General features: G+C 44.1%; 1 protein-coding gene across 1 annotated transcript; it reads right to left on the reverse strand.

The window, feature by feature from the left end:
* Nucleotides 1-14661: 14661 nt before the first annotated feature.
* LOC131269701 (irregular chiasm C-roughest protein-like) lies at nucleotides 14662-20135 on the reverse strand. The gene is made up of 6 exons (XM_058272194.1): nucleotides 19754-20135; nucleotides 17948-18477; nucleotides 17063-17860; nucleotides 16722-16993; nucleotides 15436-15665; nucleotides 14662-15190 (listed from the first exon to the last, which is right to left on the reverse strand). The coding sequence occupies exons 1-6, from the start codon at nucleotides 20133-20135 to the stop codon at nucleotides 14745-14747; spliced, it is 2658 nt and encodes an 885-aa protein (XP_058128177.1). The 3' UTR covers nucleotides 14662-14744.
* Between the last annotated feature and the right edge of the window lie 3033 nt (nucleotides 20136-23168).

The following is a 23168-nucleotide window of genomic DNA, read 5'->3' on the forward strand; positions in this document are numbered from 1 at the left end:
ATAATTTTCCAGCACCAACCCTTCTCCCTCCGCCCCAGTGACGCTATTTGGAGCAATTATGGATTGATGAAAAATGGATGCTGGCGGCCGCAAACAATTTGAATAAAGTAAATCATCCCGTTTGGCTTAGGGATTGCGCACTTTTTGCCGACCGTTTTTCACCGCCGGTGCCGGTTCCCTCGTTTTTTGCTACTACTTTCCGGTCGGTCGATGGCTATGACCTATTATTGTCGCAGACAATAACGATAAAACTAACATTATTTTATGTAAAAACGCATCCCATCTGCAACCAATTAAAGCGATTAGCGAATCATAATAATCGCCACCCTGGATGCGGTGCTTCCTAGGAGGGGGATCAACGAATGGTGGATGGTAATTAATCGATTGATGTAAATCGTGGATTGCGTGTCGTGGATACCTGCGGGTCACAACCGTGTGGGGCAGGCGGGGGTGTTACCAAACAGGATCATAAATATATTTGTGCATTCAAAAACCTAGGCTCATCAGCGCACAATAGGGAAAATGCAATCATACGTAGATGAATAGTATGAGAATATCTGTAATAATAGTGACATGTTAACTAAGACCGATTGAAATTTTAAGCCCTCTAAAATAAAAAAAAGGCCTGGGGAGCCACTTTTAATGATGGCTTTACGCCGATCGTTTTTAGAGTATTTTAACGTGAATCTTACACTACTATGGATCATTTAAAAAAAAAACCTATCCATAGTTGATAAAAAATGCCCATGTAGAATTACTTTTGCCTTCAAGAGATTCGTCGAAAAAATGCAGTTTCTTTACTTTGGTATTGCTGAAAGGTATTTCGACGTATCAAGTTATAACAAATAAAATACGTATAATATTCACCAATTTTCAATCACCGCATGTACTAGGATCGATCATTAAACTTAATTAAAAAAATTCAACTAATATAACAGATCATTTCAGCTTCTAATCACAACATGGTATTATGAATAGATAGGACAAAAACAATAGATTACGGAAGTAAAAAAGGAAAACAGAAGAAAAAAAGCAAAAGGAAAAAAACTTAATCATGAACACAAAAACTAAAACCTCACAAATTAGTACTATATAGCAACTTAATGTTCGGTGTTTTTGTTCGTGTTCGACCAGATAAAGGTTTTTTCTGGGTTTTCTTTCGCTTTTTTCAAAGTATTTCAAAGTTTACTTTTTGTGTAGGCATCGTCGAGTAATTGACAGATCTTAACGAAACATCATCATGCCATCAATAGCAGTTTTCCTTCACATTATCTTTTTTTTTCGAAACATTTCACGGTTAAGTGCGGACTTAAATGGACTAATGGAATACTTAAAAGATAAAATCACTTTTCTTTTCTTGTTTTTTCCCAACATTGCTCCAGTCTGTTTACCTAAACGTATAATTGTTTTCAATGAAGTTGTTTTTCATCGATCATCAATAGATTTAATATAATCAAAAAATCACTTTTATCACCATTCATTAAATATCATTTTAAAAAAATCACATTAAATTTCTATAACAATGTGCTTGAATGATAAACTAATCTAATATCGTGTTGATTTAATACCCTTAGGTGTAAAAACGAATTAAGATATCAAAAATTAGCTTATTGAGTGTTGTTAAAGGCTTCATGTAAAAAACAACTTTGACAGTGACCAAAACACGTGGAAAGAGTACCGACGAAAAACCACTGATTCGCGCTAAAACTAATTATGACCGCTTGTTCCATACATGTTCCCCATTGTGGTGTGGTGGGTGCATAAGTTAATAAAAATCGGCGCTCTAATGAACAGCCAGTGGTGCTTGTTGTTCTAGAGCCATCTATTTGGATGCACTCAGGCAAGTGCGTGGTTCTACAAACTCGATGACTTCGTTTGTAATTGAAAATATTTTCGGGAAAATGTACTCTCCCGGATGCGCATTCGGCCGGAAACGGAGAAAGGGGTTTGCCTTTCGACGTGGGTAGGCAAACGCATCTCCGCGCGGTATTACAATGAGCCCAATCAGAAGCCCAATCATCGGTGTTGGCTGGCCCGGAATGCCGGCATATCGCCCGCGTCGTGGCGAGGAAAAGAATAAACAATAAAAGCAGCAACCGTTGCGCGGCAGCAAATCGCGTGGTCACGCAACAATGGCCATTTTAATTTGTAATTATGTGTGGGCCAGCAGCCTTTGCTGTGGGCATCCCTCGTGCAGCCAGCACACACACACTCACCAGGTGCGGCAATGTGCCGTGTGCGCCATCCGATCCGGGCGAGTGGTCGCCGCCCGGCAAACCCGAATCAATCGTCGAAAGCGTCGTTGGAAAAGCGCGAAAAACCACGCGGCTCGTTTTCCGTGCGCGGGTTTTCCGAGCCGGCAAATAATCAATCAACATAATAAACCACTCGTTGCGGATAAAACTCTCGCAACTCGTGTCCAGTGTCCAGGTGAAGGGGTTGGCGGGGTGGAAGAAAGGGAAGGGGGAGGGGCGCATGGCCTTTTGCGAGTGATAAGAACATACGGCTGGCCGTACGGCTTTTGAGTACTGGTTGAAAGCTTTCAAACCGGGTTTGGTCACGACACGACACTCGCCTGGCGTAAGCTTCATAAAAGCGAACGTTTAGTCGCCGCAAGCAGTGTGGGCTCAAGGAAAGGTCATGTATAGGTCGTACAGACACACATACATTCTTACATACAGCATATCCGACATATTCTCTTACAATTTTTTCCCGAACCTTAGCGAAGACGCTACTGTTACAGAACTTTCTAAAAATAATTAATAAGGCCTACTCTGTTCACAAAATTTACTAAAAGTTCTCTCTGTTCTAAAAACAACTAAATTTTTTTTCTTATCATAGCATTATTCGTCTCTGATAAAAATAAAAGGTACCGAAATGATATGAAAAACCCTGGAATGTTGTAGAAGAATTCATATAATCTAGCAACTAAATAAACGTTTTTGTTTAAAAGGAACATTGGGTTTTACTAGTTTGATGACGAAGTGGTTTAATTTAACCTTAAATGAGAGGTTAAAACCGTGCAGCATTAAAGCACTTAATATTAAATTGCTGAACTATACAGTACTGATTAGTTAGGTTTTAGTTTTTGTGTTCGTTAATAAGTTTGTTTGCTTCTGCTTTTTTTCTTTTGTTTTCATTTTTCACTTCAGTAATCTGTCATCTTTTCCTAGCTATTCCTAATATTACGTTATGATTAGGAGCTTTAATGAGCGGTTCTATTTCTTGAAGATTTTAAAAATAATTTTTATTCTTAAAGAGTTTAACGAAAAAGTTTCAAATAGTTTGACTTATTTAACTTTTTTATGTAGCCTTGCCTTTTAGTGAATTGATACTCCGCTCAAAAGGGGTTAATATTACTTAGAAAGCATCAAATCATCGGTTAAAGTATCCGGCCTTCGCTTTCAGGTTCATTGAATCACCTTGCCCTTTTTAGGAAATATATTCCGACCCCTCTTTTAAAGGAATATATTCGAAAAAAGTCAAATAGCACTCATTTTGATAAAAAAGGTGGTAATGTCGACGCTCAATAGAACAAACAAGCTGAAAAATAGAGACAAACTGTATGGGAAGGATAATAACGTGTCTTGAACAATGCGGAAAACGCCTTTGAACACAGATAATATGAAACAGATCCAAAACCGGGTCTTTTGTCTTATTTTTTATTCAAGAATTGGCCCCGGAGTTCATTAGATCTCAATGCAATAAGAGTGGCCGTATGTGCTTTCAACTAAAAACAAATGAAATATGTCCAGTGTAACCCGGTTCAAATGAATAACTATATTGAGTGACGGATTAAAATGTGTTGGAACATGTTAGAAGTAGGACTAAACAGATGAGTGATAGAGTGATTTTTAAAACATATCCTATTATGCTCAAAATATTCTTTCACTTGAAAATCTATCCTACAAAATCTGACTAAATTCTTTTAAAAAATTGACGTTTAAAAGCGTATGAGAATATATTCGACACGGTGTGTATACATGCGGCTACCTTGCCCTTAGCATCATCCTCATCCTGTGCCATTTCCATTACAATGGGCTCTCCGCATTCCCCCTGGAATACTCCCTCCCTCCTCCCCTGCCCACTAACCCGGCATAAAAGCATAATAACGGATGAAAAGTATGTCCGCGAACGCGCTCAATCGCCACTTTCGAGCCTTTCGTTTCCTTTCGGACTCGGTTTTTTTTTAATTTGTGGGTCACAGAAGTGTCCTAAGCTCTTTCTCTCCGTGTGTGTGTGTGTGTGTGTGCTTTTTTTTCGTGGTTATTGCTACTTTTCCCACCCCCTATTCCCCCCTACTTTATGGGTTCCGAATCCAAAATTTGAATGGTGGAAAACACCTCCGAGTGTTGAACCGAAGAAACAGTGTGTTGAGCTGGGGGAAAGCTAGCATGGCTAGAGGGTAAGGAGACGGGGGGCAAAGGGCGAAACAAATGAGCGACGAGAAAAGGCGAACGAACAGTCATTTCCATTCCGCTTCGCCTGGTAATGATAAAAATGGCAACAATAATCACAACGATTAATAATAATTACGATTGCAGAGGCCGTACGCCGAGGACACAAACCAGCCACGTTCCGCCCCTCCTCACCCCTCCCCCTTCCACTCTCTTTTCCTTTTACTTCACGCCAGTTTTTTTTCCTCGCGCGTACCATATTCTTTCCTTTTTTTCCCCGGCCTGGCGCTATTTTTATTGCTCGATTCCAACGGCCAAAAGTCGGATGACAGCCCAAAAACAGGGAGGTAATCGGTTTTCGGTGGTTCCAAGAAGTGAGTGGCAAGAGGGAGGGGGTTGTGGTGTGTGCAATTTTGTACCGCAATGAGACCGGAACTGTAATTCGGTGTCGCCTGGAATTGGTCACCGGAATTGCCGTAGCCCAAAATCCGACGCAATACAGGGAGGGAGGGTGGGAGGGTGAGGAGGGAGAAGAGGATTCGAGTGTGAGGGAATACGCAACGCCATACTAGCGCACACACACACTCACATCGAGGAGTGCACACAAAATGATATAAAATAAACCCCGCATGTGAAAGCTCGCGTTTATGATCGCGATTCCGCATGCTCCTTGTTGTTGTTTTATTGTTTCTCCTCATGATTTTTGGGGTGTATTCTTGTTTTTGTGTAGTTTCCTTCTTCTTTTTTTTCGTCGTGTTGCGATGTTCTTACCTCCGCGTTTCGCTTTCATTTCACCCTGCTAAAAAAACCCGAGTTTCGCTGCGGATGAATTCACATTTTTCAATTACGCAAAGACACTCGGAGGAAAAACCGCGAAACGCGTGTGCCCGCGTTCGCGCGTTTATGGATGTTGGATGTGACTCGCGCGAGTGTTGGTGCGGTCGGGTACTTAATGTGAGCGATGAGTGTGTGCGCCCGTGTGGCGGCGGGCACAATGCAGTGCCATATTTTATTTTATGGCCCGAAAAGGGAAAATAACGTCCGGTTAATGGCAGCGATTGGTTGGCATGCGGGTCGCCCCGGCGCTCCGTGCGTTCGTGGTGGGAAAGTAAAGTTTTTTTTTTTAAACCGCCTTACCTACGTTTGAATTCGCATTTGAAATGCGCTAGCACTGCCTGCTGCCTTGTAAGCTTCGTCCGTTCTCGTACCATCTCGAGCAAGAGCCGCTTATCGATGCTGCGGTGCACGATTAACGGTGACGTCTGCACTCACTCGAGCGTCAGCAGTTTCTCACGGCACGCAACGCTGTACGTGTTTGAAACCCGTAAGGTAACGTGGGGCAATGTGCACCACTTAAGCGAAGTGTTTATCTACGTTTTAATATGACCATTAATCATGTGTAAGTTAAGAATTAAAATGTATGTCCAATGTTAGTAATAGTTTGTTTACGTTTGTCATGCATGACAAAAAGAAAAAGTTCACTTTGAGCACGTTTTAATTTCACCAAAATTGCATATAAGTTGATCATATAAAAAGAAAAAAGGAACTAAAATAAAACAGAAGCAAACACAACGAAGAGAAGCAAGCTTCATTAGCAGTTGGGATGTAAACCATCAAACATAAATGCGTTCAAGCGAATAGTGAACAAACGAAATATGTTTGGAAAGCTCAGGTGTTTTATCAAACATTTTCAATTATGGAATCTATCTTTAAGGTTCAAATTTTAGTAAACACTTTATATCAAATAAGACTAGGGCTTTATATCAAATTTGATAAAGTTTTTAAAATAACAAACATTTAAGAGAAATATATATTGGACTCATGAAAAAACATATTCAACACCTATTGTAGAATATATTGGACTCATGAAAAAACATATTCAACACCTATTGTAGAATTAACCAGGGGTCGGCAATGTCCCACCCGCGTTCAAAATTCGGTTCGTCAGTATATTTTATCCAACCCGTAAGAAAATTTTAGAGCAGAAAACAAGCTATCTCAATTCTTGTTGGATTTGATCTCGATATCACACTATATTTACCTAACAATTTGCTAAAATTACTCACGCTTGGTAATCTCGTTCAGAATATACCGGGAAAATAACATGTTTACTTTGGATCCTCATTAACTTTATTTAGAGAATATAGATTTGAACAGTATTTAATATGCTTCAACATATTTAAACTGCTTGAAGCTGAGTTATTTTGATAACATACAGTTTGCCAGTGAAACCTGGCCATGGTCAGATAATTGAAGTTGATACTTCATGCTAAGTGTAATAAAAGAAAATAGTTTCAAACACAATGGACAAATGGTGATATGTTGAAAGAATGTAAAATTTTACGAATACAACTATTCAACCTACTGATTAAAAATGAAACTTTGAAACATGTTACCTTATGTTTAAGTTACTTTCCGGACTAGAAATTCCGAAAATAAATAAAAATGAAACATAAATGCTATAGCAGTTATAAAACAAGTTTTTTACCTAAGCTTCGTCTTTGATTTATTTTATTTTATTATACTTTGTACTTTGTGTAAATATTGTACTGTAATTGTTCTACATACTCTTGGCAGTCAACGTGATATAATAGCACACTAATATGGAAGAAATCCAGTTTAGATTGGTTTTCGCTAGCCATCGGTTTTATAACTATAATAATATAATAATATAATATCAATTTTCGGCGTCGAACGTGTTAACACGTTGACTACCAAGCGTTTTTAGCACACCTTTTTAGTACAATCGTTTTCAATAAAATTTGTTGAACAGTTTTTTCAAACCAACTGTTTTTGAAGGCTTTATAAAAACGTAGTTTCCCAAAAAATTGATATTGCGTATTACTACATTTTGTTCTGGCAGTATTATTTATTTCATGCCTCAAAAACTTTTTAGAGCTAATGACAACTGGCAAAAATGATAGCGATGGCTGTCAGCGTGTTAATAATACTTTCAAAACATTGAAACATAATTTGTGGCTTCGAACTGCGGGCTTTCAGGCTCTTAATTCGTTATTTTCTCCCTTTTACTAAATGTGTGCCGACCTCTGAGACATGTTATAGATGCAAATTGTTGCATGATTTCGAACTCAATTTGCATAACTCTGTTTCTCTTGTTTTATTTACGTAACAAACTTATTGGTAACAATTAGTCCATATATTTCAAAGTTGCATGTATTAATTTAACGTTTTGCTGAAACCATTTCGATGCAGCTTGCCCAAAGATTCCCTACCTGTTTCTTCGTGCTTCGTTGGAACCGGAAAACTCAGCGTTCTCTGCCCGGAAAGCAGGCCCGTGCATGCCAGGTGACAAAGGTGGCCCGGCGCCCAGGTCAAGGATGGCCTCGGTGGCAGTTTATTATGGTCGGTGATTTACCGCCGGGACCTGAGAGAGCCTGCCGGGACCAGGCTGCCGGACAAGAAAGTGCCATTGTTAATTTGAAGCGCTTGCCATCCGGCGCGCCGTATGGCGGCATTGGTCCGGCGCCAAACGACGACGACGATGATGATGATGATGATGGTAATGACCGGTAGGCACTCCTCGACTCCTGGACTACCTGGGGTTGGTTTCGGGGTCAAAACCAAGGAACCGTGAAGGCACGTGCTTCATTCGATGCAACAGCTTCCGACCGTCGGCGACAATGAGTGCACGTGGGTGCACACACTTATGTGTGTGGGGTGGGTCCTTACAAATCATCGAGCCCTCCAGCCAGGGCTCCCTCACCTGGCGCACAGAGGAACCACTCACCTTCAGAGCGTAGTGGAATCAGTAGATTAATTTATTAATAAACGCTGATTATTTATGAAGTATTAATGTGTTTGTTTACGTTTCGGGAGGTCGCTGGCCTGCTGACACTGGCCAACAAACAACCTGTACGAAGACACACGCTCTGACACATTTGGTCAACGACGAGGACGTTGTCGGGAACGCGGACTGTTTATCTTACTCCGAGCCGAGCGACTGATTGAACCGTTGCCTTTTTATCGATTACCGGATCCTTATCCGATGTCGAGATGGTGCTTCAAAAATGGTTTCAAGGGTGGGGGGAGGGGAGCTGGCTGGCCCGCGGAGACGACGGAAGCTGGTTCGACCGAGCGGCGGAACGGAAAGAATGGTAAAGTTCGTTCGTACGCCGGAAGTGCAACATCCGGATGCTTGCTTCCGAACCTCGGAGTCAACGAAAAGGGCTCCGGTGTATGTGTCTGTGTGTGTGTGTGTGTGTGTGTGTGTGTGTGTGTGTGTGTGTGTGTTTGTATGGCCAATAGTAGCGAGATAAAGATAGAGGGAGACAGCCAGAGAGAGAGAGAGAGAGAGGGAGGGAGAAAGTGTGAGTGTGGATCTTTATTGAAGAAACGATAGTCGACGTAAAATTAAACAAATAAGGAGAGCCCCAAACGATCCTTGAGCCTCCCCAAAGGGAAGGCGAGGGGGGGGGAGGGTGTAAGGGGGACACCGAAAGCCGGTAAAGTCGGCTGCACAAGTGCGGAAGCCCGGTTCAGTTCGCGCTTGCTTTCATAATTCATGTCAAATTTATGCTGTGCTTTCGTATCCGCACCGGCCTCGGAAAGGGTCCTCCCCCCCGAAATTCACCGCTACGTGGTGGTGGTGAGGGGAGGTGGTTGGAAGGAGAGTGGCGCAGCAACGCGGGATATTTTGCTATCATCGCCGAAGAATCTGAAACACCATAATCTCCACCGGAGCGTACAATTTTTGCACCGGAAGCCAACCGAACGAGCAGCGGCTGTGTGTAAGTGTGCATGTATGAGTATGTGTTGGTGTTTTTTTGCGTGTTCTCCATGGGGAGGTGTGTGTGTGTGTTAAAGAAAGTTTCACCCCCCCGTCGGTCAGTGCTTGCGGGGAAGGTTTTTCCGTTTTTTGTTTGCATTTTTATCTACGCTTTCCTTTATTCGCTAAGAAAATGCAAACCATTTGCATTCAAATTGATTCCGTTTCCGTTTGCCTGGGAGTCTTTCCGGCCATCAGTGAAGGGGTATGGGGGGGATGGATGTTGTTTTAGACGAGGCGCTCCGGCTTTCGCTCACCATTTGCAAAAGGATGTCACTTTGTCATCGCCAAGATATGGAAAGAGTTTACTCCGAGGTTGGTTTTTTCTTATTTCTGTTTCTGTTTTTAAAATCTGTTTCGTTTATTTCAATGAGATTCAATTGACTTTCAAATGCTTAACGTTAGTAAGGAATATGTACAAATTTACAATCGTTTTTTGTTGTTGTTTCTTCTTCTTACGTTTTCCCCCAAATTGTCCGTTCTCGCGCACACACACCTCTCCTATTTGTTTTTCTTCCTTACTTCCTTCCGGCAATACTTTCCACCCTTTCCCTTCGCTCCAAAACACATTTCGCGTGCCGTCGTGGGTAAGCCTAATAGTGGGGGGGGGGTTTTGAAGTTATAATAGTAATAATTATAACACTGGGCGGGCGAAAAATACCATTTTTGTTTTTTGCCCGCCGCGCGATCCTGCACTTCTGCTTGGGGGATTACTTGTATAATACATTTTTTCTCTATCTAAAAGCATATTCTCCTATATATATCTATAGGTCTATGTATATTTAAAACGTATCTGTAATGTGCGGTGCGCGCCCTCAGCACACATATATTTATGTATTGGATCTGCTTAGCTATAAATAGTCATATATTTTGTGTATGCATTTTTATACTGGCGTATATAAGTATCTATATATGTTTTCTTCTTTTCTTCTCTCAGTTACCGCTAGCCCGGTTGTGTGTTTTTTCAAGTAGTTTCCCTAAAATTGTATGCGACCGCCATGACGTGACGTGGTTTTTTTTTGCCTCCCCTTCCTTCGATATACACAAATTTGTTTTGTTTGCATTGAAATGGCCGCGATAGAGATGCACACACAACGCCCGTTTTGGTTTTTTCCCCTGTCCCCCTTTTTTTGTGTCCTTTCTCAGGCGTAATTAGTATAAAATTATTACCTTCCTTCGTAACGTTGTGTCGATGTTTGTTTTGAATGCTCGCTTGCTCGGTTTCTCAACGCGTAGAAAGGTACGGAAAAAGAGAGGCTTACGTTTTCCCTTTTCAGTTGTATGGGGATATGTGTAGGGTTGTTTTTCCTTGCTCAAACGGGGGAGGATATGTTCGGTATATGTTCGGAGCACCTGGGAGCAAAGAGTTTTGCCCGTGGGTGGCGGAGAGCGGGGAGGTTTTGTTGCTCCTAATTACAGTACAGCGCATCAAAAATGCAAGCGAAGCAGCAGCAACTCACAACCACACCCACCCACATACACACACACACGCACTACTCGCCTTGGACAACTCTTACTGCTCGCGACGACACTACGAAATACCTTACGCTCTACACGCTCCTGCAAGTACTTAGAGTTCTAGCTCGAAACGAACGCCTTAACGCTTTTATTTCTTTATATAACTGGTAAAGTAGATGTTGGTGCGGCGCGTGCACCACCTTAAAAATATTACGAGTTCAGTCGACTGGCCCGCGGCAAAGAGGGTGGGTTTTCCCCCTTCTTCACCCCGGGCTTAACGAACGGTTTGCTTCGTTTCGTTATTATTATTTCGCTTTGATTTATTTCTGTGCCTTTGCCTTCTCCGCTTCTCAAATCAATTCTGTCACTCTCAATGCACCAGTTATTGAAATCTTATCGAAGACGTAGTACACAACATAACATGCATATAAAGGGCAGGCGGGGTTGGTTTGGGTTTTTAAAAGTAAAATTATACATTAAAAAACAATTTGGTATATTCTCACATTGACACGCCTGTTCCGCCTGTCTCCACTCCCTCCGCCGATATTCGTACGTTCGTTGGAAAGCTTCCGGGAAAGTCCCGCTTTCGCTTCGCCTGAAACTGGCCGCACGGATGGCGACAAATGGCATACATATAGCTACGATTCCTTACGCGTTTTATGTATGTGTGTGTTATGTATCTTCCTATATCTCAGACAATCCTACCGCACAAAAAAAAAATAAACAGGGATAAAAACATTGCCTCGGCCGCGTCCTGCAATACAGGGGTTTTCAGATGATATCATAACAGTAGCAGAGTTTTTTATAACTGCCGCACTTGATATTGCAACAGTATCAGTTGATTTTATAACGCGATCATGTTTATCATAGCGTTGTCAGTAGAAATTATAACCGTAGCAATTAATACTATAATCCTAATACAGCAGTTTGAGTGGAATTCGTAAGTGTAAACGTATATCGCAACAATGACAACACAAGTTTTTACAACGTATCAGGTGGGCTAATCTCGAATGAAGCTCTTCGCTTTCATTAGAATAAACATATTCACTATCTAAATTTTCAAAAACGGTTTTGTAAACATGAAACGAAATTAGAACTGGATTAAAATTTCGTTTAGTTTTCTTATGAAATCAAAGCGGTTCATTTGAGGTTAATCCACCTCGTGTGTTCATTAATGCAATATATGTTTACACTCGCTAGTTACTTTATAATATCAACTGCTACGAATCTTATTTCAATTGACAAAGTTATAATAAACATGATTGTGCTATAAAACAAACTGGTATTGTTTTAATATCAATTGCTGCAGTTATAAAAAATTCTGCTACTGTTATGATATCATCTGGAAAACCCTGTAAGTCGGTTTTTACGAAGGCTCCAGCCCTAAAGCCCCTTTGCTTAACTAATAACTCCGATTGCTACCTTCCTTATCCACCGTTGGCGGTTTTCCATTCGGTGTGTGGAAATTCGCTCCACGCACGCGAATCTTAGACGCCACAAATCCTTAAGCAAAACAGGTGCGACAGACACACATCGAGGGGAAGCGATCGGCTAGTTTCGATTCTGTGTTTGTTTCGGCTCAGGGGGAGGAGGCCACCAAACGTGGAGAAAAAACGCATGCACACACTTGCACCACAAACACGCAAAACGGGAAATTCCTTATACACGCATCCTTAGTTTTATAAGGTTGAAGGGTGAAGGGGTGTTGGGAAGGGAGGAAGTGGCGCTTGTGGGACGTAGGCGGCAGGCCGTAAAGCTTCTCCCAGCGAGCGTTAAAATCGCCAACGAAGCGAAAGCATGCAGATTCGTCTAAATACTCGTTTTTCCCACTTTGGAATCGCTCCTTCCCCCTCCCTAAACCGTAAACTATTGTATGCAATTTTTTTCTAGCCTTATGTGTGTGTGTGTACTCGTTTGTGTGTGTGTATTTGTTCGTCGGGAAAGCCCTACACGCGAACCCGTGCGCCTTCAATTCAATTCGGTTTCATGTAGAGCTGGGCCTTTTTTAAAATCCTCTTTTAAAGCTAAAGCATTTATATATGTATATATATCAATCGTCTCCGCAATAGTATGTGTAATAGTACCTTTTTTCTTTATCGAATTAAAAACTGCCAATTTGTTGACTCGGTTACCGAACTCCGTAACAATACGAGGGGAGGTTTACTTGGGGGAGGTTTCGCTAAGGAGAAGACTTTCTTTTTGTATATCCCTTTTGCCATTCGTGTACACTTGCATTACGAGTGTATAAAGGGTACGCAAGATGTCCCCCGTACGTTTGTAGATTGGTTTAAAGTAGGTTGTATCCCTTTTGCCTATGTATATGCACTTCACGCGCACGCCTTTTGCTTTCAGCTTCGATTTCTATGCATGATTTTTTCTCGTTTGTTTTTTTTCTTAATAAGGCCACACATTTTGAATGAAAGTAGAACGTAAAAGGTCGAAAACGGTGTGCTGACAGCGAACATGATACGGCAGCATGCAATTTTTTTCATTTTTCAACTTTTTTTTTTATCTAACAGCCAGCATAAGCATCCATTTATCAATGCAATGGGGTGGGGGAGGGGGGAGTGGGTGAGGGGGAGGATGGACGATATTTCTAACAACGTTTGCAAGCGCTAACGAAACAGCATCCGGCGATCATTTAACGAGGTGTCCGCCGCCCAGTGTATAGTTGTGTGAGGAAAGACACACGCACACACGCACGGCGAGAGGAGGCAACGTACCTTTCTTGGCTCTTTGGGAGGTGTGTGGTTTGGTGTTGCGTCTCCCGAGGCGGGCCTGGGGCGGGGTGGGGCAAGAACAAACAAACAAACTAACTAACAGAAGAAACGCGAACGTCCGCACCAAAGGGTTTTTAATACTATCGTGGAGCCCTTCGTGTACCCCCGAACACTTCGGGAGGCCGAAGGATGAACCACCAACATTCAATGCCGACTAACCGACTAACATCAACACCTGTTTGGTCTTTGCACGTACGGTCGGCAGGCAGTCGAAGTCGAACCGCCGAAAATTGGACAATCTTAAGGTTTGGTTTTCCTCTTCCCTCAAGCAGATTGTAACATGAACCTACACAGGGAACTTTTCCTGCCTTTACTAATATGCAAAAAACTGTAAGCAGAAATGCTTTTTCTGTGGAAGAAATGACAAGAGAGTGAAGGAAAAACATGCCAATATTGGTTTTTGTTTTGTTTTAAACATATTATAAAAGTAAGAGTCAAGATAAAAATTTGTTTCATTCGTTTCCAATTACTTTTTTCGGGAAATGGGTAAATGAGGTCACGCCCGGGATTCTCTTCTCCCTGCGTTTTCACATTGGCGCCTGAAGGTATGCAAAGTGCGACACATGCATTCTTTTCGAACATTGAAAAGTTAATCATTGCGTTAAAAGAACAACACTGTTTTAAGCTAACCATGCTGTGGATGTTAACTGCAGGTTAAGTAGGTAGTATTTTACCTTGTAAACTACACAGGATGGGCGTAATGAACCAAGGAGTGCAGCAGAAGAAATTAATTTTAAATAGAGACGGCTGCGTTAGGTCTACAGAAGAAGGTAATTTTTTAGATCTTTTGTGGAATAAGACCTCAAACATGATTTCTAGGTTGATTCCGTAGAAGAATATAGAAGGTCCAAATAACATTTAAAGCACTCATAGCTGGAAATTAACTAATTAGTGTATCACCAATTGCATACATTCAGGCGCATCGTCGCACAACAGGTTGTAGCCACAAACTAAAAAGCCTCATTTACTCTTTCATTTTTAAAAACAAAGTAAGTATCTTCGAGCATCCTTTTTTGCAAATTCGTAAAGAGGAGAAACAGAAGAAATGTCCCTGAAGAAATTTCGTGTCGTTGGCAACACTCGGGGAAGAAGAGATCTCAACTCAAGGTGGAAAAGTTTGAGCGTCCGACTTCCGATCGCCCGCTTTTGTACATATTTTGGAGGGAATCGCGGGGGGTGGGAAATGAGGAGACAGTGTGGAGTGGTCGCCGTTCCGGGGCGACAACCTACTCAGATGGCAACGTGACCGGATGTTGACGCGCTTCGGACAACTCAAAGGCGCCCGTGGGTCGGGTTTCGGTGGATGAAGCTGCGGAAGGATCACTAGACGTGGGTTGCGAGCGCCCCCTTGCGGATGTCGCCGTTCGCCGGGAGGATGAACTGGCCCGGGGCCGGGCTGCCGGCGGTTTGACTCACGGCTTGTCCACTCTGTTGTTGCTGTTGCTGCTGTTGTTGTTGTTGCTGCTGTTGTTGCTGTTGCTGCTGCTGGTCACTGCCGGCGCTCGTCGAGCGGATGGACTCGGGGCTGGTGAGGCTCGAACCGATGCCCATCACGCTGCCCGAGTTGACACCGATGTTGACGCCCATCAGCAGCGAGGTGGCCGGATGCCGGCTGGCGCTGTACGGTGGTGGGGCAGGGGTGACCGCCGGGTTGGCCGTGCTGGGTGGCGGAAGTGGCGGGAGGTGGTTGGAGCTGCTGCGCAGGTACGGGTTGCCGTACGTCGCACTGTAGCGTGGATCTATGCTCGGTGCGTTCATCAGCGATGTATCTGCAGCCACATCCAACAAACCAACGTAAAGGCCGCGAAACAGATAGAGAGGGCAATGGAGAGAAGTAGGTAAATCAAGAACATAAAAGAAAGAAGGAAAGAAAGAAAGAAGGAAAAAAGAAAGAAAAAAGAGAAAAACAAACAAATGTCAATGAATAAAGTCAGCATCGAACGAACAAATCGCAGGTACAACATCTAACTAATAAGACTAAAGATAAGACAAGGAAACAGTTAAAGCCACTTACTCATCAAACCGCCCAACAGCGAACTCTGGATGCTCGGCAGCCCGTTGTCCTGGCGCAGTTCGCGGTTGCGCGTGAGGCTGAGGTTCCCGTTCGCCAGCTGCATGTTGTTCGTCATGTGCATCGGCAGGTTGTAGTCCTGGGCGTAGTCGACGTACGGCACGTACCCGCCATTGCTCTGGCCAATCTTGGCCGGAAACGCTCCGATGCCGTCGGAATAGTCACCAGAGTACCTGTTGCCAACGGGGAAGACATACGAAAAACCAATAACAGAACGAATCAGTACCGCAAGCCATAAGTCAGATCTCAATTGAAATTTATCATGAGTGCTTTTCTTATTGCAATGCTCACTCTAAAGAGAAACACTTCTTAAAACATTCATTCTTCACTCGACACACATCCTACAACTTGCTTTGTAACTCAATCAAAACAAACCATTACGTTGCAAACTGTGCAAACGATTGTACATAAACACTAGAATATAGTGCTTTAGAATCTTGAAATAACGCTTTGTTTTATAAGTTTTCCACTTTTGAAGAATTTTCGAATGTGTAAACAGGTACTTTTATATATTCTTGTAGTCTTTTCTTTTTACGGTTTTTTATTTGTTGATGCACCACTTCATCATTCCGCTAGTTCGGTGCGAATCAAAAAAGGTCGAATTGAATGCGGTTTGAATTTTTTCATGTTTTTTACCATATTTATTTTTTTCAAAATTTAAAAGGTAAATTAAAAACAAAAAAGTGGAATAGAAAGCTTTTTCTTATTTTATTTGTATTTTGAAGCAGTAATGATTTTTTAATTTTCTATAGCTTGTTTCCATCCTGTGCTTTATTCCATTATTTTTAATTCTCGGAACTCGTCCAGTAACAAAAATCGAAATTTTTGTTTTGGTTTAGTTTTGTTTTTGCGATATTATTGTTATTGTTATCGATACAAAAACAAACATTGTTAACTTTCGATGAAAAATCGAATATTTAGATTGTTGTCCGATATAGCATTTGTTTGATGTGTGTTAATCATAATGATTAAAAATTTTACCAAATTAGAGGTTCCGCTACTTTTCTGGTTTTGCAGCGCGAAATACCTACTTTTGTCCGCTTTATGGATTAGGAAGAGGTACTTAATCTTCGTGTCTTAAACTATTCGCTTATAACCCAGCAAGGGGACGTTTTAGCTTTAGAGGACGAACTAAGGTGGAGGTTCGAAATCATTTTGTTGCGCCTGAGAGGTATGCAACAAGCAGTACACAGCAGCAGATGAGAAAGGCGATAAAGGAAAGGACTTACCGATAGTCGCTGGGAATGCGCACCGGGCCGGCCAGTGGTACACCGCCACCGCCTCCACCGATGGGGCCGCCACCTCCGGGGCCGCCGCTGCCGCCACCTCCGCTGTTGTTGCTGCCCCCGCTCGACGAGCCGAGCATGTTCATGGCGAGGCGCGTGGCGATGCTGTCCGTGCCGGAGCACGTCTCCGAGTACTCGTGGTCCCGGTCGATCTTGAGGTCGCTCACGTTCGACGACCGGTCGCTCTCCTTGCACGTCTTCTCGGTGATGTAGTGCTGTTGGGAAAGTGGGAAACGTCTTGAGCTACTACTCTCGAGTGAGTCTTTCCTTCCATCGAAACTTACATCTGGAATGACGTCGGCCTGGGGTAGGTTCTTCTTGTCCTTCCGGTCACAGCAGCGCAGGCGGAAGATGAGGATCAGCACGATCAGGAAGATGACGATGACGACGAAACCGACGGCAGATGCGACGATGATCATCGGCACGGTGAATGCCTCCATCTGGGTGAACTGTATTTCGCGCGAGTCCGAGCCGTACTCGTTGACGACGGTGCAGTTGTAGACGCCGAAGTGCTGCCGCTGGCTGTTGTTGATGATGAGCGTCGAGCGGACGCCCTCGGGCGAGTGGTTCTCCAGGATGGTGTAGTCGTTCTCGTTGTTCACCTCCAGCCCGTTGTACGTCCACGTCACCAGGCGCGCCTTCGGGATGGAGATGGCGTCGCACTGGATCTGCGCGTTGTCGTTGACCGAGCCGGTCTGCTGGCGCGGCGAGCGGATCACCGGCGGGCCCTTCAGGTAGATGGTGGCCGACGCCTCGATCTCCGGGAAGCCGCGCACGCTCGCCTTGCAGCAGTAGCTGCCGACGGTGTCGCGGGTCGCGATCAGCGTGATGTTGGCTGCGTTCGAGACGATCCGGCTGGTCAGCTCGTGGATCCACATGATGTCTGGCGGCGGGTTCCCGTCGACGTCGCAGCTGAGCGTCACCTTCTGGTCCAGGTCGGTTTCGACGGGCTGGGGTCGTGTGCGAAACGTGGGCCCATAGCTGATGTCCAGGATCTCGCTCTCCTCGCTCTTGCCGACGGCGTTGTGCACCTCACACTTAATCACCACGTCGTGGTACTCCTTCGACACGTTGTGTATGATCTGTAGGAGCACACGGATACACGCTGCATGTTAGTATCCTCCCGCCATTGCTATTCTGGAGTCTCTCCAGCTCCACCCGCTACTTACCATCTCCGTCGTATAGTCGCCCACGATAAGCTCGTCACCCCGGTACCACTTGTACGTGACATCGCTCGGATTGGCATCTGCGTGGCAGGATAGGCGCACCTCGGCACCCTCCGGTATCCGGCCGCCGGCCAACGCCCCACCCACCACCGACACGCTCACCTTTGGTGCGTACTTCACCTCCAGCTTCAGCCGCACCGAGCGGTATGTCCGATCCGCCGTATTCTGCGCCTGACAGGTGAACGACGTGTTGTGGTGCTCCTTCTTCGGCGTCAGCTTCAAGATCGACTTAGCCGTGTAGCGGCCGGTATCCGTGATCGGCTCCTTCACGTACTCGATACCCTTCGTCAGCACATTGCCCGCACCGTCGATCCAGGTGATCTCGGCGGCCGGCTTCCCGCCCACCGACACGCACTCCAGCTCGATCTCCCGGTCCTCGGTGGTGACGAGAAAGTTGCCCTGCACGATTTTTGGCGGTTCCGGCGGAACTAATACTCTGAGCGTCGCAAATCGCGATCGAATGCCGGGCGTACCTGTATTCGGAGATAGGCAAGAAATCGAAGAATTAAATCACAGTCTTTATTCTGATGATTTTCTTCTGGTAATCGATTGATTTATAAAGTACAGGGACGAGTTTTTACAGTAAATCGTGTCAAACTTCATTAGAAAATTGTTAGACTAAAGGATAGCTTGGTTTTGTTTTAATACGTAATCTTGTTATAACTAGCTTATGAAGATAAAAAAAACCTTTCGGAGTTTATAGTTTAGCACCGAGGTTTAAAGTTGCCTTGATGTGTTTCACGGTGCCTTTACCATGTTTAATATATATTTTTCAATGACGAAGGGCACACTCAACCTTTTTAAAGCTTGTAAATCGATTTTTTTGACACATTTGCTGGTCAAATAAAATGCTTTGCAATTTTTCCTTCATCTTGTAACCTATACTTAAGTTATTCGTGCTACCCCTGTGATTATAATGAGCTCGTTTACCGTTGAGACATTACTTTCTATTTTGTTCGTATATTTTTACTGATTTATCCCAAACCTTAACTTAGAGCATCGGTTATTAAAACTCCATTTTGCTTTACTAAATCATGTAATGCTTTAATTGAGGCTTCCTGGGCTTTCGACATGTACTTGTTCGTTACGTCATAAATTTACTTGTAAAGCACTTTTTTTATGGGTCTCTGATAAATTAGTCGTTTTCTAAATCACGGTGGCACATGTTTATCGTTTTCAAAATGTTGTTATCTATTGCTTGCAGTGTTTGTTTTTGTAAAATATGTAATTTTGCTTTCATGTTTAGTTTAAATTTTGTTCTTACAAACGAAAAGAGCTTTTCAGTTAACTTATTCACCGTAAATATTGCATGTATTTTAGTGAGTGTTTTTGTTAGATGTAATTCTAGATATTTTATATTTGATCTCCTTGTTGGTGATAATATTTCTGTTTGGAAGTTTCCACGAGCAGTGGATTTTTGTTAACTAAAATAGCTTCCGAATTTTAATTATTTTCAATTCAATATCTAGTTATTGTAAAATATAAAGCATGTTTTAAGGGTCTTAATAAGCGATTTTATGATGCATTTAGCAGACTGTCTTGCTATCGGGAAATGTGGAAATTATGTAAAATGTATGTGTTAGGAATCATTTGAATAAATGACGCGAGTTGAGAGGTTGAATGTTATCAGTTTATAAATTAGACCGTCATGCTAAACGGTGGAAGCTCTATCACCATCTCTTGGGAGCATTCCAGTGGGATTTCGTTATTGTTTCCTATTTTCCAATCATCCTCCAGGGGTCAACTCACCGTCCTTGCCGCGCCCAACCTGACACTGGTACCGGGCCTCGTCGTCCAGCATCACCGGGTTGATCTCGAGCGAGTAGTCGCCCTCCTCGTCGCTGCCCACCATCGAGTAGCGGTCGAAACCGCTCAGGTTCCGGTGCCACCCGAGCCCGAAGTCGTCCTTGGTCCACTGCAGCTGGCCGACCTTCGACTCCACCCGGCAGGGCAGGGTTACCCGCGAGCCGACGATGGCCGTCTGGTCCTGGGGCTCCATGGCGAACTTCTGCACGCCCGCTCCTTCGCCCGCCCCACCGCTCGCGGCGGAGGTGGTGGCTGTCTTGGCAGCCTGTACCGTCCGGGTGACGGTGAGCGTCACCAGCAGCAGCGCCACCAGGCGTAAGCTCATTGTGGAGTTCGATAGTTTGTACATGGTGTTTGCGGGTCGACTTTCGTCCTCCGATTACGGATGAGGTGTATTGATGCTGGGTGCAGGTTCGTGTATGCGTTAGCTAGCGGTGCTTGTAGGTGCTCGATCGTTTGGTAGCTCGCTCCCGTTGTGTTTCCTCGGCGGCTACCGAGTACGATGCATCTCCTAGCTAGCGATCGGAACCGGATCGGATTCACCTCCCTACAGTCAGTCGCAGTTTCCTTGTGAACCTGTGTGTGGGAGAGAGAGAGAGAGAGAGTGTTTGAATAATTCTCGGTTAGTTCGTACGTTGTAGAATTGTTTTCACGCCCCTCGAACAAGCAGGAGGACACAAGTTAGCACCAACCCGTCGCCCATCGTTCATCATGCGGTGCGCACATCATTTGCAATCCCCCCCCGGACTTCCCCCTGCGGAGTGATAATTCAATTTTACGATGCGTTGCCATCTTCCCACCCCGACTGCTCGAGGACCCGAGCCGTACGGTGCTAAAACCAACAGGAAACCCATATACGATTTCACATCGTTCCGACAAAAAAAAAAACGAAAAAGGCTTACCGGGCAGGAGGATCCCCGGAGCGGAGTCGGAATCCCCGAGGCGCGTTTGTTCCAAGCCCACCAATTATCCGGGCTGGAAGTTGGCGATTTCGGTTCCGCCACACATTCGAGAATGTGCTCTCGAGAACTGGGGCACCGACACCCTGTACCGAAATGGCACCCAATCGCTCAATCGGCCCCGGGGAGTACCGCAAGGAGCGAGAGCGGGAGCGACGGAGCCAACGCGGAGCGGAGTCGGTAGTATGTAAATTACATTTTTACGACTATTCGATCGAGTTTCGGGGATTGTGATTTGATTTTATGCCTCCATCGGAGAGGCACCCGCCGCGGCCGGTTCCGGGACACTTCGGGCCGTATCCCACCCGCCGCATCTTCCCCTCCCTCCCCATCATTACCATCCGCTCGGCAATTCGATCGGCTCACCCTTAATGCTATCGGACGATTCGGTCGCTATTCTTCTCAACCGCCGCTTTACGAGCACATTTCCCGTGGGTGGTGGTGGTGGTGGGGCCGGTCGGAGTAAAAGAACGATTCGTTCGGTGCTTCCACTAACGGCATCCCCCCCCACCGAAATTTCCATCACACAATCGACAGTTGTTGATGGTATTATTATGTTTTTCGTCTATCTGCACTTTTCGTGTCTTAAAAATTTGATTTATTGCAAGTTTATTTATTTTAAACAGGATTTTATGTGCTCTCGAATCGCCTCCCCCTCCCCACCACTTCCACTACGCCAATCCCACGCGGTGCAGGTGGTGCCGGTTGCGGATGATTCCAGTTCCGAGGCGAGCGCTTGCGTTTGCGTTTGCGGAGCGGAGAAGGTTTTATGCCGTTGTAAACTTTTCCTTTAACAAGATTACTTCCCGGTACCGGGCGGGCGGTCTTCTGGGTAGGGGGGTGGTGGTGTCCCCTGAGGGAGGATAAAGAAAGAGCAGCAGGTCGAAGAAAAAAGTACACCCGGGGCCGGGGTGGTGCTGGGCTGCCATAAAACATTCGGGCGGGAGAGATCGAAGCAAATTGATTTCGGCTTCCCTTAACAATGCTAACAAGCGCGCTGTCGAGGGGGGGGGAAGAAAAAAAGAGGGAAAACGGGGCGCGTGTATTGATTCAATTTGGTGTATATACCCACTAGTTTGTGGTGGAAATGCCACAACCCCGGAACGCCCTGGCCCGGAAAGAGAGGGAGGGGGTGGGATCGGTTGATTTCTACCCAAAACCGTGGGGGAGGGCGGGGGGGGGGAAGTCAAAGAGTGCGGGATCGTATACCCTTTTGTTGTTTCGGAACGTGGCCGTTTTAAAATGGCACTGGCAAATGTATTTGCAGTAGAGTTGTGAAAATCTGATTCAGATTCATGAATCTGAATGAATCTCTGCCTTATAAGGGATTCATGAATCTTTCGTCGAGAGATTCATGAATCCTAAAGACACACCAACTAATGAAAAGTCACCAGCCAAAAATGGGCTGAGGGACCTTTTTTTTTTTTTTTTTTGGTTGCATTGTCCACGTCTATGAAAGAATCGGGGAGATTCGTGACAGATCCGTGAAAGATTCATGAAGATTCATTAAGGTTTCGAAAGATTCATTAAGCTTTGAAGATTCGAATCCGCAAAGATTCATGAATCCATCTGAATGAATCATAGGTGAAAGATTCATATGAATTAATCTCGCCAAAAGATTCATTAAGCACAACACTAATTTGCAGCCTTTATTTTGGAGGTTGTGGGACCCCGGGAAATTGATGTCTTAATTTCAATTTTGTTTATTCTGGGCAGTTTGTGTTGGGTAATGAGCAGTTGAGTCACTTCGCTCACTCACTCCGACTCACAGAGCACTGAGCCCAAGACAAACAAGCATGGTAGCGCAGTATCGACTTCACTGTGCAACATCTACTCTTTAAAGTCCATCCAGACTAATCCTCAATCGGTGCTAGGAGACGAAAACACACAAAACTTCACTATTACGAAATAAAATCTGACAGTTCATTGGATTGCTTCCGGATTGCATGTAAATGAGCAATCCTTTAATTTACCGATAACATTACAATTATATAAACAGGGTTGTTAATCAACAATTAGAATAGTTTAGCTCATTTAGAATAGTCAGACGAACCAGCTTTTATAGACAGTCGAGTGGAGATTATTTTTAGAAGTCAAAGTGCTTACAGTTATACAAGCTAAAACAACCAGTTCATAACATTTGTTGTGTAAACAAGAGCTACTATCACAAATCTTCTCCAGTTAATCATAAATCAGTCTTGAAATCAAGGTGCCCATTAGTGATGCGAATAACGAGCCAAAAAAGTGAGTAACAATTCGGTTTAAAGTGAGTGAGTTGGAATTGGAGTCCATTTTTTAATTCATTCATTCACAATTTGTGAGCCAAAGTATTCTGAGTGATCTTCCTGAATCACTTTAATTACAAATGAGTAAAAACAGACTTCTTGGAGGATTGAATT

Source organism: Anopheles coustani, chromosome X, assembly GCF_943734705.1.
Source record: "Anopheles coustani chromosome X, idAnoCousDA_361_x.2, whole genome shotgun sequence".
Classification (NCBI taxonomy): Eukaryota; Metazoa; Arthropoda; class Insecta; order Diptera; family Culicidae; genus Anopheles; species Anopheles coustani.